A 20,916-nucleotide genomic window follows, 5' to 3' on the forward strand; every position below is an offset into this window, starting at 1 on the left:
AAAGCTCTCTCCAGAGCTCATTTCTTATCCAACAGCAGAGAATGTTCCCTGGAAGAGAACCCTAAGCATTTATAAATGACTGCAGAAAATCTCTCCACCAAGCTGTCCCCTTACTGGGTACTGCCAGTTACATTTTCATCCATAACCATTACAAAAGCAGAGTTTGTCCTGTTCACATATTCTGAAAAATATGTAGATGTAGGTCTGGCTAGCTTTTCTCATTTAAATCTCAGTGTTAGGGAATGAGTGACCACTAAAATAGTCTTAGTTACTAAAAAACAAGGTGGATTAAAACTCAAACATAATAATTTAAGGTTTTTTTTTTTTTTTTTTTTTTTTTTTTAAAGACAGCCAGCCCTTTCTCATTTCTGCATAGTCAATAATAATAATGTCCTTGGGATAGCATGGGAAAGTAGTAACCAGTGGCTTCCAATTCAAGATGGTGGACGGCATACTTATACTTCACCTTTCTCTCTTAAGACACCATTCAATTAAAAGAAGTTTAAAAAGTTTAACACTCTCACAATGAAAATGAGAGGGAAGCCATCTGTGAACAGCCTTAAATTTCTATAAGATGAGCAATAAATGGATGAACTAAGTGAGAAAACAGAAGTCAATGACTAGAATATATGAAAAGAGCTACGTGTAGAGCACAGCTTCTCACTTAAGACCTCAGGTTCTGGAATTAATTAGCCTGGGTTTGGATCCTGCTTCTGTGACCTTGTGGGACACTCTAAGTCTCAGCTTCCTATCTAAAAAATAAGGAAAGTAATGACTTGTGGCATTAATACAAAGGATTAAATAATATAATACATGTATAATTCCCAGCATAGTCTTATACAGCTTAGTATTAATTATTATTGCTATTACCAATGAATAATTAAGATGAAAACAAAGTTATAAAGAAATAAAATTAAAGAGTAATATGCAAATAGATAATAACTTCAATTTTATACATTTTCGAAGAAGCTCCAGATGACTCCAAAGGATTTCTCCCCGAGGCACCCGCTGAAAAAAATCTTCTTGGTTGAGACTACATAACTCTCTTCCTGAAATATTGAGGGTGGTGAGGTCTATATCAGTCATGCTGAATTCCTTCATTACCCAAACCACCCAGTGCAGGACCTGGTCTGTGGACCACTGTATAGGATCTTAAAAAAAAAAAACAAAAAAACAAAAAACCATTAGCCAAGTTCCATCTTAGACATTAAGTCATTTACAGTTAACTTACCATCCACATAAACATATATATATACATACATAAAATCCAGACAGGTTTTTTCCCCAAGCAAGTGAGGAATATAGAAAGAGCTATGACCTAAAATATGTATCAGGGAGGATGCCAGTAACAAGTGAGAGTATGCCATCTTAATGGCTCAGATTGTGCTGGATTCAGGGAGCCGGGAAAGGTTTATGTGGATGCTGACGGCACTTATTTAAAATAAACAGTATGGGCCTCCCCGGTGGCACAGCGGTTGAGCGCTGGGTTGCGAGGCTGCCCGTAGCCTCTACAGCGCCGGTTCGATCCCCGGCTGCTCCCCGGCCACTAGAGGAGGGTCCCGCGTGGCGCGCAGACCTCTCCTGCCGCCCGCTGCTCCCCTCAGCAGTGTACTTTGGTCCTTCTGCCTGCTCTGCTCCCCGCTCTGGCTCTGGTGAATTCTCTCACCCTCCCGTGCTTCTGACTGTACCCAGTGCTTGTATAAACAAACAAACAAATAAATAAATAAATCTTTAGAAAATAAATATATAAATAAAGTATACAGTATGGGCCTCCCCGGTGGCGCAGCGGTTGAGCGCTGGGTTACAAAGCTGCCTGAAAACCTCTGAAGCGCCGGCTCGATCCCTGGCCACTGGGTGAGGGTCCTACATGGCGCACAGACCTCTCCTGCTGCCCGCTGCTCCCCTCAGCAGTGTACTTCATCACTCTGCCTGTTCTGCTCTCCGCTCTCCGCTCTGAAATTCTCTCACCCTCCCGTACTTCTGACTATATCCAGTGCTTGTATAAATAAATAAATAAATCTTTAAAATAAATAGATAGATAAACAAGCAAATAAATAAATGAATGAATGAATGAATAAATAAATAAATAAAGTATACAGTATGAATTAGAACCTCTGGGGTCTGTAAAATATTACTCCTGGGCCTCCCTGATGGTGCAGCGGTTGAGCACTGAGTTGTGAAGCTGCCCACAGCCTCTGCAGCGCCAGTTCGATCCCCGGCTGCTCCCCGGCCACGGGAGGAGGGTCCTACATGGCGCGCAGACCTCTCCTGCTACCCACTGCTCCCCTCAGCAGTGTATCGTCAGTCTGCCTGTTCTACTCTCTGCTCTGGCTCTGGTGAACTCTCTCACCCTCCTGCGCTTCTGACTGTACCCAGTGCTTATATGAATAAATAAATAAATAAATCCTTAAAAAAAAAAAAAAAAAAGCCATGAAACACAGATTTAAAAATATATATATATATATCTCCTAACATTTTTGTTTCTTTCTGTCCTAAACATTTCTCCTCATGAGATGACTCCAAACTTACTAATGTCAAGAAGATCGCCCATCTAGCTTCCACGTTTCAAAAATAAGTAATTCAATATTCTGAACCATTCCGAGGAGCAGCTATATATTCTCCTTCACAGTGAGCTCTTCTATCTTGTCATGATCCAATGAACAACCACTCTCTTTCGCTTCTTTAATCCGCCCCTTCTCCTGCCAGTTTCACACCATTTTATCCACAAATACACCACCAGCCCTTGACCCTTCAACATTGTTTCTTTATTGTCCCAACACTCTTCCCCCTGCCCCCCATCAAAGTTACCATTTAGTTTTCCCCATTTCTATAAGATCTACTCATTTCTTCTAATTCAGCTATCTCTCCAACTCCACAGCTACTTTCATCTAAATCTACCCATGAGTCTCTGACTGCCACATTTAATAGATATTGCTCAGTCGGCAGTCTTTGACTCTCTCAGCACTGGGACTTAGGACCATCTAAAACTCTCAATTTCAGTGACAGTATACGCTGTTCTTAGTTCCCTCTTCTCTCTTCAACAGTATACGCTGTTCTTAGTTCCCTCTTCTCTCTTCAACTTTTCCATGTTCTCTTCCTTTTCTTCAACCCTAAATGCTTACAAGGTCCAGGAACCAGTCTTTTATGTTGCATTCTTTTCCATTTTCTCTCTCTTCATCAGAGAACACAGATACTGTCTTGGTTATTCAAAATCAATTTGAGGACCAGAAAACATCTTGTCTGCAGTCTAAATCTTGGTGACCTTGAAACTATTTTCTGACTATCTCCAGTTAAATATGTACTAATACTCCAAAATCAAGTACTATTAGCACTTTTCCTTGAAAAATCTTTCCAATACCAGGCACCCCTACTTTTCCAACTAAGTTTTAGAAGGCATGAATTGTCTGTCATTCACACCACTGATAACAAGGTACCTGGCATATGCAGTCCACTAAATACGTAATGATGCTATAGTCAATTCTTATCAATATTATTATTGCCCTAGTAACCCAAATTTGAGAAGTCAGATCAATACCTAAATTTCCTTTCTAATTACACATAATCCATCAATTAGTTGTTTGCTCTCATCCCTGTTTTCATTCATTACTTTCCATAAATATCACCCTGACTAGGTTAACCTTGACACTGCCACCCAGTCATACTTAAACTACAATAATTAAGATCTTGTTTATCTTTCCTTTAGTCTCTACTTGCTCTAATGTATACCACATACCACATTTATTTTCCATCGCCATTTCTATAATGATAAACCATTCTAGAATGCTAGAGAATAACTCTTTACCCACTAAATCTTACTGGTCAAGTACATTCCTCCTACTTGTAAGCTTTGCCTGCATATTTTCTGGAATCTCTTCCTCTGTCCAATCGCTTGGCTATAGTAAGCCCTTCCCCAATGTCCCCTAAGGCCACTATGATCTCTCGGAGATTCTAATAGCAGGTTTCCTGCATACAAGTTAATGGCACTTTAAAAACATGTACCTTTTATGGCAATTATCTCTTTTCTCTATCTTCCCCCCCTGCTACACTGTAAATAGCCCAAGGACAGTTATTTTATTTTTAATTTCTTGGTTATCCCCAGATCCATGACACCATTTATCCATCATGTACATTACAGTCCTTCTACCCAACAAAAGATACAGAAAATTAACATTTTTTCTAAAAATTCTACATATAAAAGAAGTAACTTATTCACTCTAGTATTTTCTATGCCGAATTCAATTCTTATTATTCCACCTAACAAGCAATTATGTAGAATATGTAATTATGTGTTTTATTACCGTAGGGTATCCCAAGGCGTTCCTGCTCTTTCCTATAACCTTCTAGGGCGGCAGCCCATCTTGTCACTTGTTCTGAGGTTTCATCTGAGATGGTTGTAATGTGTTTTGTGCCATCAAGAGTAATCACTTGAGCTTCCTCAACAAGATGTGCTTCTGCTTCAGCATGGTGGGCATCTGGATCAATAACTACTTCAACTGTTTCCGCAGGTTTAACAATTTCAAGGATGTTTAACTTTGGCTCAATTCCTTAGCAGTGAATTAAAAAACAAAAGTAAACATAAATGAAAATAACTGAAAAATAAAATTTTACTTAGCTTGTGTATTCTCAAATGATAGAACAAGCTCCATTTAAAATATTTTTATCAGTATGTCTAAAGAATTAACAGACTCCTATTAAATGATAAGCAGACTAGTTTAACAGAACATTGGTGGATAAATTGACAGTATTGTGTCACTATTAATTTCCTGATTTTGATGACTGTGCTATGGTCATGTAAAAGAACTCCTTGTTATTAGAAAACACATGCTGACAGGGCCTCCCCAGTGGCGCAGCAGTTGAGCGCTAGGTTGCGAGGCTGCCCGCAGCCTCTGCAGTGCCTGTTAGATCCCCAGCCGCCGGGCGAGGGTCCCACATGGCCATGGCGTGCAGACCTCTCCTGCTGCCTGCTGCTCCCCTTAGTGTATTTCATCCGTATGTCTGTTCTGCTCCCCGCTCTGGCTCTGGTGAATTCTCTCACCCTCCCGCGCTTCTGACTGGACCCAGTGCTTGTATAAATCAATCAATCAATCAATCAATCAATCAATCTTGGGGGGGGGGGAACGGAACACATGCTGACATATTTAGGGATAGAAGATGATTATTTTGGCAATTAATTCTTTAATATACAAAAAAAAGTTGAGAACAGAGAATAAAGCAAATATAATGAAAGTTAACATCTGGGCAGTCTGAGTGAAGGATATCCAGGAATCTTTTACTACTCTTGCAACTCTTCTCTAAGTCTAATTTAAAAACTACCCCACCCCTAACACACACCTACCTATAAACATTTGAAAAACAGTACCAACATGGAATAGAAAATAGAAGTTAGACTAGGAAGTGCATCATTAGATAGCTACCCAGCCTCAAGACTTTAAAAAAGTCCTTCTAAGCAAATTAAACTACTTACTGACTGCTTTCTCCTTTTTAAAAGGCAAGGTACATGTCTAACAAATGAAGATACTGAGTCTGTTAAATTCACACCAAAAAATTCTTATTTTCATTTTCAAGTGAATGAAAACCCAATTCGTTAAGATACCCAAAAAAGAATAAACAATTTAAGAAACAACTTCAGATACTTCTATTAAGATGACAGCTCTAAGAAACAATTATAGTACTTAACAGTTACTGTTTGCTCATTGATTTGGTTAATCTAGATCAAATTTAACCAAAATGCTGTTGAAGAAAAAGCAAAACTCAACTGCAACCATCCATGAAAAACTAACATATTATAAAGAAATGTATCATTATTCATTAGTGTAAAAACAAAACATTTTTTAAAAATATACAAATGACCTTTAGGGGTCTCCCTGGTGGCACAAGGAGTTAAGACGCAACCTAAGAAGCTATCCGCAGCCACTGCAGCATGAGTTTGATCCCCAGCCAGGGAGCTACCCACATGGTACAACAGACCTCTCCTGACTCACCTGCTGTTCCCCTTAGCAATGTATTTCAGTCACTCTGCCTGTTCTGTTCCCCACTCTGTCTCTGGTGAAACCTCTAACCCCCACACCTCTGGCCTGTACCCCAGCTCTTGTATGCATGAATAAATAAATCTTTGGGAAAAAAAATACATGGGTTTGACTGTGTGGCTCCAACTATACTTGGATTTTTTTCTAGCTTTGGGTTCCACATTCATAGATTCAACCAACTGCAGAAGTCAGGGTGGGAGTAGGGATGTCAGTGCTCCTAACACTCCTTGTTCAAAGATCAACTGTACATGAATAAAATAATCAGAATTTTTGAAAAAGCTTTTTCCTAAAATTTATTCCTTAGCCTTTCAGTCGAATTTCATCAAGTCTACTCTTCCTAAACAGACTTTCATGGAGCAATTAAGCAACATAGGTTTAGAGATTAAAATCAGTCTAAAACGCTGTTTAGAAATCCCAACCAGCCACATTTTAAAAACTAAAATTCAACCCACCAAAAAACTGTTCCCTAATTTTCTTTCTCATACACTTACACAGGATTAGTAAAATACTGTGACTGATAAGACCGACTGGGTACTCAACATACTTTGCAAATGCCTCTGTGTACTAAAGAAGCTAGATTCTATGTAGCTAGGGTTTCAGATGCAATTTTGGCTCTAGAATCATTTGATATGAGCTTCTATTTAAAAATGCGTTAGGAGGTGACAAAAGGGCACATGGCGGGCCTCCTCTGGTGGCGCAGGCGGTTGAGCGCCGCGCTGTGAAGCTGTCCACAGCCTCTGCAGTGCCAGTTTGATCCCCAGCCACTGGCGAGGGTCCCACATGGCGCTGCAGACTTCTCCTGTCTTGCCCGCTGCTCCCCTCAGCAGTATATTTCAGTCAGTCTGCCTGTTCTGTTCCCTGCTCTGTCTCTGGTGAATCTTCTCACCCTCCCGCACATCTGGCCTGTACCCTGGTTCTTGTATAAATAAAATAAATAAATCTTTAAAAAAAAAAAAAAAGGCACATGGCATCTATTCTGCTAGTGTGTTCATTGTAAACGCAGTGTAGTTCTAAGCTGACAGCTACAGCAGTGTCTCGGATTTGGCATTTTCCAGAGCATTGCAGGGCAGCACCTTCTTTGGCAGTCTAGTTCGCAGTGCGGCTGAGGCATTCTTAGAAAGTCAACTAGATACTGTTCTTGCAGCCTTCTCTGTGATTCTGTTATTTACTGTAATGTTTATTATTGTGTAATATACACCTTCCTCTTTAAACTCAAAAAGATGTGTTCTACTACCCGCTTCACCTTGACAGATGCAATAATTAAACCAAAAGCATGGATATTTGGTTATAACATCACAGTAAGTAATTCAAACATCTGCAATACTGAAAATTTATAAAATTGAGTTCCCATATTAGAAAAACATGAGCTAAACTTTTAAATAACTACACTGAAAGTAACTTACCTTGGTAAGAAATTACCTGTACACTAAGCTGTACAGTTCCATCTGTCTTTACTCCTTGGTCAAACAAACTTCGCTCTGGATCCAGCTAAACATGGGTAAAATGGGTAACGTTATTTTAATGCAATCATTTCGCTTAAAATAAATGGATGTATAAATAAGACTTAATTGATGAGGGATAGTAATTATAAAAATTTAATTATCCAAGTTGTCATATTCAAATATTTGCCAAAGCTGAAAATATTTTAGCCACTATGGTAGTAATTAAAGAAAACATAAACAACTGAGTTTAAGTGGTGGTTTTCTCTAGCTGTGATTTCTCTGCAGTCTAGAACTTTAAATAATGCCAAAAATCAACTGTTCATTCTATAAATATATTTAAAGTAGAAGAGAATGCAATCTATCTGTCATAAATATGCAAGGCTTAATTAGTGAGGAAAATTTATATACATATACTAACATAATTTTTTTTCCTATTTCCCTGGTAACCAAAGCCAAGCATTTAAGATCAGGTTAACTCTAAATCTATGATCACACAGCTGATAAAATTATAATAACTTTAAACAAATAAGGTTACGACATTACTACCTGACCTCTCAGGTACTGCATACACTAGCTAGCTCACTAAGAACTGGCAGAAGGACAAAGCTCGAGCATGGTATTTGATTCTGGGTCACACTCCTCAAAGAAGTGCAACTCAGCTGTTGCCCCATTAGCTTTCAAGTCAGCATTTACCTGAAAATACAAAAGCATTACTAAAGCAGCAAGCACTCTGACTCTAAATACACATCTGCACTAACTGCCAAGAAGGAAAGAAGTTGGTATCTGCAAACTATTTTGAGGAAAAGGGGGCAGGAAGAAAAGCAAAATAGTCCAAGATCCAAGGCTGGCTCTGAATTCTATGACACAATTAATTGTGTCTATTTCCACTTATTTAACTTTTATTAAGAACTTGTCAGGGGGTATACTTTGCAGGTCATATTTTCATTCTGTTTAGCTTAGATCAGGTATTATAAAAGAAGCAACAAATGCTAGAGTTGAAAGATTAGTTAAGAAATTAAATCCAGGGCCTCCCTGGTGGCGCGGGCAGTTGAGCGCAGCGCTGCGAAGCTGTCCACAGCCTCTGCATTGCTGGTTCGATCCCCGCTGGCTGGGGAGCTACCCACATGGCAAAGGCAGACCTCTCCTATATCGCTCGCTGCTCCCCTCAGCAGAGTATTTCAGTCAGTCTGCCTGTTCTGTTCCCCTCTCTGTCTCTGATGAATCCTCTCACCCTCCCGCTCATCTGGTCTGTACGCTGGCTCTTGTATAAATAAATCTTTAAAAAAAAAAAAAGAAATTAAATCCAGACTCCCCTTTATCTCGCATATGAGTAAAAAGTCAAGTAAATCCAGGGATGAGTTATTCTTAAAAGTCTGCTTTGGATTAGTAATGAAAGTTTCAGAGTCAAATGCCACGGCAGCCCCCTGTAAGAATGCACTGGGCAAACGATTTAAACTCTTTAAATCTCATTGTCTACATGGACAGAATGTTGATTATAAGATCCCAATTTAGAGACTAATGTAAAGATTAAATGAGGTAATTTAGAAATTTTCTGAAATTTTTTTTCATTAAATATAAATTGCCCATATATCTCTAATTCACCAATTTTGAAGGGTTGGCTTGAATTCCAATCTATGGAATTTATCTAATTTTGGAATATCTAAAATTTGGAACATTTGGAGCTACTATGCACAACCATGTAGGATTTTTGTAGAAACAATTCATTGGGTGGAACTACTATGTATTTCACATTCAATGTTGATAGCCACTACATGCCAGAGTATCTTCCAAAATGATTGTGGTAATTAATCTTCTCACAGTGGAAAGAAGAAAAATTTTATATCTTAAAATTATAATATTACCAGGCCTACCTACAACCTCTAGTTCTAGATGAGCAATAGCCTCCCACTGGAATGGCAACTAAAATGCACACATTTCATTAAAACAATTTCAACCTATTCTATATCAAAATCTTATTTAAAAATTATAGATGAACAAGATTTGAATTTTTTAAAAACTAAAACAGAAGTTCTATACTTAATGGAATAAGCTATTCCATTAATGCATTGAGGGGCGGGCACAGAATAAAACAACCCCAAAGATGACACAATTATATACTAGTGTAAGTTAATATTAAAAACTCTAGTAAGTATGTTTCAAAGTCCAGAAAATCTACCTGAGTAATCCTATCCAGTCTACTACCTTTTTACACACAAAAATGTTAATTTTCTTAAAAGAACACCGTAAAACATGACTATAAATATACTGAAAATATGATATTGTTATACTACGACCACAACTAAATTCCCATGGCAATAGACTCCAAGAAATACATACATTGGTATCTAAATTCTTATTCACAAAAAAATAATAATAAATATCAAAATCAACAGGCAACTATAAACCAGTCATTCTATAGGGGGGAGGGGGGAGTAGGATCAAAACAAGTGTGGGAAGAGCACAAGGGACTATGGTGATGGTACATGGGTGAATGGGTGGTGGAAATTTCAGAGGGACTATAACCGAGATGAGAAAGCATACACAGTACAAATATGAAGAATGATGTAAAAAATATATAAAATAAAAAATAAATACAATTCTTATCCAAAACTTCCTACTGGAACAGATAAAGGAAGGACTATAAAGATCATTTGGTCAACTAATTTGTTTTGAAAGATGAGGAAACTGATGCACAAAGAAGTTAAAAGTTAATTAGTGCTTTCCATTACCTTAAGCTTTCATTCAAATTTATTTAAACTTCCCATTTTATATTTGTGAAAATAAAAAATGTCTGATTAAGCACTCCATCTTTAATATGTAATTTTAAATGAAATTTTCCTGAATATTTTAAAATGCTTAAATTTTATAAAACAGATCAAATCTAGTTACAAAAGCTAGAGCTACACACTAAAAGACTAACAAAAATATAAACCCCACCCCCCAAAATTACCTGAATATCTTGCAAGCAAATTTCATGAGCATCCAAAGAACACTGTAGTCTTGGTTCTAGTAGTTTCTTCAAATTGCCTATTGGCTCATTGATGTCTATGGCCTGGCTTACACATTCAGCTGGGGTGTAAGTTTGTTCTACAATGCTAAATGTTAAAGAACATAATGGTTAACAAGTTTTTATCCTGTATGTTGAAAAAATAATATATTCAAAACAGAATTCAACATTAAGCATTTCTAACCTTTGAAATTAATTTCTGCACAGACATTATTCACAGTGGAAGGCTCATCACCAAATAGTTTTGACAAACAATGTTGACTTGCACAGAGCAATGTTACCTTAAAATTTATAAAGTACCCTTGCAAAAATATCTCATTATGTATATTCATATGTGTGTATACAAATATAAATGCAGCATATACAATATTTAAGATGGTATGTTCATGGTATATTTCCAAGTTACTGTGAAGATATTTTTTTGGCCTCGAAAGGACAATAGTCTACCCAAATTTAACAAATGTAATTCTTAAGATATGAAAACATGATAGATGATACTTTCTATTTAATTTAATCTGAAAACCACTAGTCATAATCAGCAAAGCATAATCATATTCTTCCTTTAAAACTCTGGTAGGACTCTTTTGTATTATTATTTCATATTTCAACTCCATGGAACAAAAAATTCCTTGGATAAAGTCTTTGGTAAGTAAGTAAAGTATCTTTTGTAAATTCTTATATGGGACCAAACAGAAGTTGCTGAATTGGTGAATCTGGAATTCAATTAAGTTTCACAATTTTAAATTTAAATATAACTTAAATTCCATTTGCAGTTGTCAAAAACAGTATGTATTAAAAATTTGTCAAGTTCTGGGCCTCCCTGGTGGCGCAAGGGGTTAAGTACAGCACTGTGAAGCTATCTGCAGCCTCTGGCCTGCCAGGGAGCTACTACCCACATGGCGCAGCAGACCTCTCCTGTCTTGCCCATCACTCCCCTCAGCAATGTATTTCAGTCAATCCACCTGTTGTGTTCCCTACTCTGTCCCTGGTGAATCCTCTCACCCCCCGCACCTCTGGCCTGTACCCCAGTTCTTGTATGCATAAATAAATCTTTAAAAAAAAATTTGTCAAGTTCCATTTTTACAGAAATTTCAAGTATGATATACAATGAAATTTATTGTGTATAACCTAAATTTCTTCAAAAAAATTAAAAATTATACAACAGACCAATTGTGATAAAAATTATTTTAAAATAATAGTGAGTTGTTACTATTTAGAGTAAAATAACTGTGTGTTTTGGCTACATATTTTTACCAAATTCTTCAGCTACACCAAAGGTTATATTCTTCTTTTTTTTTTTTTGAACAATTCTTTAATAGAACCAGATGCTACTAAAGATTTTAATTTTTTTAATTTTTTTTTTAAAGATTTATTTACTTATATAAGCACTAGGATACAGGCCAGAGGCACAGGAGGGTGAGAGAATCCACCAGAGACAGAGAAGGGAGCAGAACATGCAGAAGGACCGAAATACACTGCTGAGGGGAGCAGCGGGCGAGACAGGAAAGGTCTGCCCCAACATGTGGGATTCTCGCCAGCCACCGGGATCAAACCCATGCTGTAGAGGCTGCGGACAGCTTCACAGCGCTGCACTCAACCTCCTGCACCACCAGGGGAGGCCCTAAAGATTTTTAAAGGGCTATTTTACATAAGCTCAACATTTAACAATTTTTTAAATATTATGTTGCCACCACTGTTATCCCTTGAAAAAATGTGCACATCTCACATCTACATATTCCTGCACAACAACCTGCTACAGTTCAACAGCAACAACTGCTCCCTTTACAGCTACTGCCCAGATGACACTGTAACGACAATCTTTAACACAGGACATTTGCAAAGGCTTTCTATAAATCCCAAATAGTGAAAACATTAGGCTGTGTGGCCCATTTGTGTGTGTGTCTAATAAATACGTGTCTGTCAGGCTCCAAGATGGCCCAAATGAGCCTCATCTAACCAACATTTCATTTTTACCATTTTCTCCCTGCAGGTGGACTGAGTGTGCAAAAGACTGAGACAGAATTGGTAATACTGACTCTTAAACGATTTAAAAAGATACTGTGGGGCCTCCCCGGTGGCGCAGCGGTTGAGTGCTGGGTTGCGGGGCTGCCCGCAGCCTCTGCGGCGCTGGTTCGATCCCCGGCTGCTCCCCGGCCACGGGAGGAGGGTCCCACATGGCGCGCAGACCTCTCCTGCCGCCCACTGCTCCCCTCAGCAGTGTACTTCGGTCCTTCTGCCTGCTCTGCTCCCCGCTCTGGCTCTGGTGAATTCTCTCACCCTCCCGCGCTTCTGACTGTACCCAATGCTTGTATAAATAAATAAAAAATAAATCTTAAAAAAAAAAAAAAAAAAAAAAAAGATACTGTGGCTTCCATCCTGATGATACTCTCTGTCAGACCAATTGTGTTAGAGGAAGCCAGCAGCATATCACAAGTAGCCACAGAGAGAAGCCAATGTAGTGAAGAAGTAACTGCTCCTACACCGGACTCCCAAGTGATTTTGGAAGCAGTTACGCTAGCTCCAGTCAACTTCTTCAGATGACAGTAGCCTGGACTGACAGCTTAGCTGAAGCTCATGAACACCCTGAGCCAGAACCATCCAGCTAAATTGCTCCCAGATTCTTGACTCTGAGAAACTTTGTGCAATAAGAAGTGGCGAAGGTTTTAAGCTGCTAAATTCTGAGTCAATTTGTTACATAAATAAATAAATGACTGAATGAATGCCTGTGTGTATAGGCACACATCTGAAAATTACAATAAGCATATTGTAATTTATATACATATTTGTATATTGTAATTTATTGTAAATATTGTAATATTATAATTTATATATATACAGCTTTAATTTTGCTGAAGAAGCTAGGATAATAAAACATTGAAAAACTCTATTAAAAATCTAAGGTTTTATTTATTTATTTAAAAAGATTTATTTATTTATTTATACAAGCAGTGGGTACAGTCAGAAGCACAGGAGGGTGAGAGGATTCACCAGAGCCAGAGCAGGGAGCAGAGCAGGCAGAGTGACGAAGTACACTGCTGAGGGGAGCAGCGGGCGGCAGGAGAGCTCTGCGTGCCAAGTGGGACCCTCGTCGGTGGGTGGCCGGGGAACAAACCGGTGCTGCAGAGGCTGCAGACAGCTTCGCAGTGGCTGCCCTATTCAACTTTAGTAATACTGTCCTTTCCCAATGCAAATGTTACAAGTCTGTTACTCTCAGAAGACCTCTACTATGACTTAGTACCTTTTTATTTTCTGCATATTATCTCATCTCTTGCTTTATACAGCAAAGTATGGACTGTTAGTCATTACCTTCCACAAACTTCCTCTTGACTCTCACATCTTGATTAGTACATATTCTCTCCCTGGATTCTGAACTCATTACCACTGCCTATTAACACCCTGTCACTGTACGATATGTTTAGCACTGTGCATATAATTGCTGATGCCTGTATGTCTCCTCAAATACAATGTGGTCTCTCCAAGGTGGGTTCTATCACATTTATTCATGTGTTGCGACAGTTATTAGTTGATATCAATTACAGTATTTGCTAAATTAATTCAGGTTGTGAAGTAAATTCTTTCTTAAACAAAAGTAATGGAAAAGAAACAGAATCAAACAGCACTCTAGGATTAAGGACCACCACAATCAATTACATGATCACTTTCAGCTGTGATCATTACTTTTTGTTTAAATTGCCACCTAGTTATACACATAGTTAAGTCAGGGCCTGCCCGGGTGGCGCAGCGGTTGAGCACTGGGTTGCGAAGCTGCCCACAGCCTCTGCAGCACCAGTTCGATCCCCGGCCTCTGGCGAGAGTCCCACATGGCATGCAGACCTCTCCTGCCACACCCGCTGCTCCCCTGAGCAGTGTACTTCATCGTTCTGCCTGTTCTGTTCCCCGCTCTGGCTCTGGTGAATTCTCTCACCCTCTCGCGCTTCTGACTGTACCCAGTGCTTGTATAAATAAATCTTTAAAAAAAAAAAAAAAAACTTATAAAAAAAAAAACACAGTTAAGTCAAAGGAAATAAGCAGTGCATTATCCCCCAAAATGCTGAGGCTAGTTAAAAAACAAAACAAGAGGTCTCAAAAGAACAATAGCTTGATTCTTCCTTTTAATTAGGTATGCTGATAATATGAAAAGTAAATTTAGAAACACCAACCTTTCCTCTGTGCACTCTGGTTTCTCTGTTCCATCAATCTCGATTTCTATGAGCTCCTCTGCTTCTCTTTTCGTCATGGTTGAAAGTATTTCAAAAGCTCAGTCCTAAAAGAGTTAAATTTTAAGACATTTTTGAAATTACCTGTATAAATAGAAATGCACAAGAAGCAGACATTCAAATAAAAGCAGAGAAAAATAAGTAAATCAAAGCAAATAAGTAAAAGAGGTGATCTTCACATACAAAAGAAAATCCACAAATGCTATTTATAAAGTAATTTTTGTTTAAATGGCATTGATTAACCTGATAAACACGTCTTCATTTCACTGATTTACTGGGATGTTTTTCTGATTAATCTCAGTTAATAAGTTAATTCAAATTACCTCAAACTCAAGTAAAAGGTGATGTTAACTGGATTATAGCAACTCAGTGTTAACATATTCAAACTTGCAGCTTAAAAAAAAACATGGAAATTAACCGTAATTGTCAGCTAAAAGCTGTACTTTATTAGCAGAACTCATTGCAAAGCACTGTACATTATGCCTTCAAAATCCACAGGGGAGTGGTTCCAGAATCATATTCAAGTCCTTAACATTGAATAGTGTAGTATTTGCAAATAACTTATACACATCCTCCTGTATACATTATTTCTAGATTATTTACAATACTAACAAAATAAATGTTTTATAAGTAGTTGTCATACAGTATCGTTCAGGAAATGACAAAGAAAAAAGTGTGTACATGTTCAGTATAGATACTACTGCATAATAGTATGGTGATTAGTTGAATTCTTGGATGAGGAAGTTGGCAGATGGAGGACCAACTGTACTGATCAAGTAATACAATTAATTGGTTAGAAATCTGTCTACAAACTATCTTAAAAATGCCAGCACAATATTCTGAAACAGTCAAATAAAGTAACAAAATCACTACAAATATGCACATTACTGCCCTGATTACACACTAGACTTCTGTGATTCATTTTCTCAAGTATGATTTTTTTGTATGTTTTAAACAAACCACTATTTTAGCTTTTAATTTTCTCATGCACGATGATTACTTGGCTACTATAAACTATCACTGATACAAAACCATAATTTTTTAAATGCTAAGTCATATATAAGCTAACTGCATGTTATTGGTATTTCTTTGTGACCATCTCTGAGGTTAAGTTCCAAGTTGTTAACTATCTCACTATAGGTAGGTCAATGTATTTTTCTTTGAACATCAAATATAGTCTCAGTCCAGAGTTTTCTAATCTACTGTCAATCTAAAAGTAATAGCTAAATACTCTGACTCTGATTTGTAAGGAACGGACCTCTAAATGCAGCATTCCAATATTTGCAAAGACGTCTATATTCCCACTTAGAAGACTTGAAAAAACAAAGAATTAACAACCATTATTTGTCCAGCACTGCATTCAAATGCTTTAGTCTTTACCAGAGAACAATCTTACTTTGAGCCCATCGTCACATGCACACTCTCCGAAGGTGAGGTGACGCTGCCTGTGGCTCCATGTCACATGCCAGGTGCACTAACTGAAGGATACAGTATCCTAAGTATGTCTGACTATGGTTTATTCAAAGACAGGCTCCATAGAGCAGCATCTGCTGGTACAAGAGCACCACGAAGGCTGGCCTGGAATACCGCCACAGCCTCCTCCCCGCAGGGTTTCCTTTGTGGGTGCCCTTGCCCGGACAGGCTATTCTCCGTCAGTACAGCAAGTGTGATCCTTTTTTCACAGCACTTGTTTAACTGATTAATCACAACAAAATAAAATGTAAAGAATTCACAATGGTCAAAAAGTCCTATCTACCCCCATCCCACCCCATTACTGTTCTGACTCCTTCCAAACTGACCTTCTTGCTAGTCCTTGGATCTTCCTGGCCCATGGCTTTGCTTTTGCTGTGTAGCTGGCTCTGTACCGACTCCCCCCAGATGTCTGCTTAGCTAAATCCCTCCCTTCTCTGATGTCTACTCAAACCTCGTTTTCTCCATTAGATACAGTTCTTCCTTGACCGATAATGGCCTAAAAGACCATGAGTAGTTAAAACAGCGTATGTTGAAAATGCGTGTAAGACACCAAACCCACGGAACACAGGCTAACCTGGCCTACCTTAGACATGTTCAGAGCACTTAGATTTCACACAAGTCTACTTTTAAAAGTACTGAATATCTCCTGTAACTTATTGAATACTGTGCTAGAAATGGAAAACAGACTGCTGGGCTCACTGCCACTGCCCAGCATCACGACAGCATCACAATGCATATTGCTAGCCTGAGAAAAGATCAAAATTCAAAGTATGATTTCTCCTTAATGAGGACAGCTTCAGTACCATTGCAAGGTTGAAAAACCATCTAAACTCAACTATTAGTTTAGGGATTATCTATACTCTGACTACCCCATTTAATTCTATAATCTGTCTCCTCTATTCTTCCTTCTTCTCCACAGCCCTTGTCCTCTAACACACTATTTCATTTGTTCACTAGATTTATTCTTTCTTCCTCTTCCTCTTGGATCATCATCCAAGTGTAAAGACTAAAATTGTTCAAAAGTGACTTAAGGAATTTAAGTTGGTTTGTCTGGCCTTGGGACTGTCCTAGCTTCTTAAAGTGGGAAGGGTTTTACACATGTAGAGCAATTTCATTTCCACAAGGGCAGGGGCATTTGTTTACAGACTTATACAAAGTATTGTGAACAGTCTTTCACCCTTAGTAGGTACTCTCTTAGTATGTGCTGAATAAACGTTACAAGAACTATTACTACACACCATATATAATTGACTCTAGATGTCTGAAAGGTTTACATTTCAAAGGGTAAAGCTGAAAAAAGAAAATGGTGATACTTTGTAGCCCAAGGATAGAAAAGAATTTCTTAAATAAAATTCCCAAAACACAAGGAAAAATGATGGATTACATAAAAAATTAAGATTTATGTTCAATGACAGGCTACAGAGCAGAAAAGGATATTTCCAATAACCAAAAGTGACAAGGCACTAATGATTAGAATACAAAATAAATTCCCAAAAGATGGTAACAACTCACCCTCACCTCCCCAAATCAAGCATTAGAAAAGCAGGTTAAAGATAGGAAAAGGTACTTCACATAAAGGGAAACCAAAATGACCAACAACATGAAGAAATGCTCAAATTTAAGTCATTCAAAAATGCAATTTAAAAATAAGGAACTACCACTTTATTCCCTACGTGTATATGTGGCAAATTAATAAGGACATGGAAATATAAGAATCCTCTGCCTCTCTTGATGGGGTATAGGCAGGTCTAGCTATACTAGAGAAAAATCTAGCTGCACTTGTTCAAATCAGGAGGCATATACCTATGACCCAACAATCTTGAACTGAGATAAACATTCCAGAAACATGTGACTACTATCAACATTTTATCCTATTATCAAGACTCACTTTGATTACAGGATGCTAAGGCCAGTTTTGCAGTGATCATTGGAAGCTGAAGCCTGCATAAGTACCCCAGGTAAGAAAATATCTCAGAAAATGTAAAGGTGCGTACACTAAGGAACTTTAGGAGCAGCTAACAGCAAGGAGATAGGGCCTCCCTGGTGGTGCAAGGGGTTAAGCACCACACTATGAAGCAATCCGCAGCCTCTGCAGCATGAGTTCGATTCCTGGCCGGCCAGGGAGAAACCCACATGGCGAAGCCGACCTCTCCTGTCTCGCCCGCTGCTCCCCTCAGCAGTGTGTTTCAATCAGCCTGCCTGTTCTGTTCCCCACCCTGTCTCTGGTGAGTCCTCTCATGCGCCCCCCCAGCCTCCGCATCTCTGGCCAGTACCCCAGTTCTTGTACGCATAAATAAATGAATCTTTAAAAACAATACCAAGGAGATAATACATACACATAGGGAATACACACACACACACACAAAATGTAAAATGTATACAGTGGGGGAAAAAAAGAAACAGAACAATGCTTATAGAATAACACTTTAAAAGATATTTTATTTTCAGGGCTTACACTGATGTTAAGTATAGACAATCCCATCTCCATAATCTATTTCTATTTTTTTTTTAAAAATTAGAAAAACATGAATTTTCTAGGGACTTTGGAAAAACAGAAAGGCTAATGAGGAAGCAGGTGAGAGCGGTCATAAAGGTTTGAAAGGTTTATCTGAGGTTTCCTTTAATATAGGCAGTAAAATTGAGACTTCTCAAATGTACTGTCATTTTCTCCCAAGATTTAAATATCAATCCTTAGAGGGTGCCAAATAAAGAAAAAAAAAATAAACCCCATATACTTCTTGAGGAAATAATCACTCATAGTCTCTGCATTGATAGATCTTTCTCTTTCAGTTCTCTAAATTTAGCCTAGAGAAGCAAAGGAGATGTAGGTAAATTTAGCCTAGAGAAGAAATGGAGAGGGGTGGGAAATTGTCCAAATCCTTGGTATCAGTGCTTGAGTACGTTTTAACTCTTTTCTAGAACCAATTCCCCAGAATTCTACGTGAATAAACTTAAGAAAAGACAAAAGAGAATATTACTTGGAACCTTTCCACCTCAGTACTGCCCCCTGATAACCCATTTCCCTAGATTCAATCTAACCTGGAGTTCATGCTTCACAAAATGGATACAACTAAAATGTAACCTAAAGTAAGTTATGGGAAAGGCTAGTATTCTCCCTTTAATATACAGTTATGTTCAACATTCTCTTTTGGAGCTGCAGATAATTTTCAGGACAGTGTTTACTGAAACACATTATTAGTTTACAGAGTTCAAGACAATTTTCCTCAACAAAGAAAAATAAAAAACAAATAAATATGTGTAGTCTAAGAGTACCTGCATGATCAGCTACACATTTTCCCAAGTTAACTTTCAACCGCCTGAGGTAATTAAGGCATTTTCGTTTTAAAAAATAAAGCCAATAGTCTTGGGGAGAGAGCGGTGAGAAGCAAAAAGAATTGGAAGGGCAAGAGCTCAAGCACTCCCCTAAATCTGGAGAAAGAACACCAGGTGCCCCCCTCCACCACCCAAAGGTGTTCACCGTTTAATTTCACTATATATATAGTCTAAGTTTTCTTGTAAATTTGAAATTTTATAAATAAAAGTTGAGCTTAAAGTCAAGTTGTAGTTTAGTATTCCGCCTTCACATGCTCTCACGATTCCCAATTTAACACCTAGCTTGCTACTTTATGACTTCAAACCCATGCACAATTCATGACAAATGCGCCTGAGGATGCCATCCAGGTGAAATGAATTTAAAATCTACCTATGAGAGACTACACTTGAAAATAAATTTAGAAAGCCTGCTCAACCCTCAAGAGGTTACTATCTTAAAGCAAACGCGAAACAAATGCCCAGTTTCTTCTGCAGCGCGAGACAACATAGTATCGGAGAATGTTACCGCCCAGCCTTTTACTTTGCTCCCCTGCTACATCTTTGCTCCGCCCACGAGTCGGACCTGCTGCTCGCGGCTCTAAGTGGCTGCTCGTCCTGCAGCAGCTCCGAGGAGCACTGCCCTGCAGCCCTCAGCCTCGTCAAGCCAGGATCCCCAAACTGGAGCGTGCAAAGTCGGGGTCCACCCCAGTACACCACACAAACAACAAAAAAAAACAACTTTAAAAGTTGATAAGCTAAAACGCATCGTGCCCCCTCCTCTTCCTCGCTTTTACAAGAACCCAAAGAGCAGCAGGACGTTAGCAGCAGGCTCCGCAGCCGCCCCAAGGACAGCTGGACCCCAAGTCCCCAAGTCCCAGCAGATCGCCAGGTCGGGGGGAGGTGGGGGGCGCGGGGTGGGGGGAAGGTCTCGCATCTTCCCTGCAACCCCGGAGGCACCTGGTCACCTGCCCGCGGTGGACACCGCGGCCCGCCGGGGGGAAAAGGGGGGTGCCCGGAGCTGGGGGGACAGCGGCGAGCGGTGACACCCCGGCCCGGGCCCCGGGGCGCGCGGCTCCCCGGCCCCCCGCGCGCCCCCGCCCCTCCCCGCACAGCCTCCGCGCCCCTCCCCACCCGGCTCCCTCCAGCCTCCACGAACGGAAATAGGAGTCGCAGAGCCGGGGACCAGCGGAAACAAAACACAGCGGCGGCCGCGGGGGGCCGCGGAGGGGAGAAGGCCCCGGAACGAGGCCGCCCGCGCGGGCCGCGCTCGCTTCCTCCCCCCGCGCGGCCGCACTCACCGCTCCGGAGTCGGCCCGGCCGCCGCCCGCGCTCCGGGCCGAGGAGAGCGGCGGTGCGGGCTCCACGTGCAGCGTCGCCCCGGTAAGGCCCGCAGCTCCCGCGGCTCCAAGTGGGAGGCCCCGGGCCCTTCCCGCGGAGTC

General features: G+C 39.6%; 1 protein-coding gene across 3 annotated transcripts in view; it reads right to left on the minus strand.

Moving 5' to 3' along the window:
• The window catches only part of GABPA (GA binding protein transcription factor subunit alpha), a 34,342-nt gene that overhangs the window by 12,790 nt on the left and 636 nt on the right, over positions 1-20,916 (minus strand). For 2 of the 3 annotated variants that reach the window (XM_037525065.2, XM_037525066.2), the window contains exons 2-6: positions 14,636-14,739; positions 10,419-10,563; positions 7,430-7,514; positions 4,299-4,544; positions 957-1,151 (exon numbers count right to left, since the gene is read on the minus strand). In XM_037525065.2, the coding sequence (XP_037380962.1) occupies positions 957-1,151; positions 4,299-4,544; positions 7,430-7,514; positions 10,419-10,563; positions 14,636-14,712 (748 nt within the window). In that variant the 5' untranslated portion in view covers positions 14,713-14,739. Of the gene's footprint in view, positions 1-956; positions 1,152-4,298; positions 4,545-7,429; positions 7,515-10,418; positions 10,564-14,635; positions 14,740-20,775; positions 20,854-20,916 lie in introns of those variants that run through there. The other variant, XM_037525067.2, reaches the window with a different exon arrangement.

This window comes from Talpa occidentalis, unplaced genomic scaffold (genome assembly GCF_014898055.3).
Source record: "Talpa occidentalis isolate TD23 unplaced genomic scaffold, MPIMG_talOcc4v2.1 talOcc4.4, whole genome shotgun sequence".
Classification (NCBI taxonomy): Eukaryota; Metazoa; Chordata; class Mammalia; order Eulipotyphla; family Talpidae; genus Talpa; species Talpa occidentalis.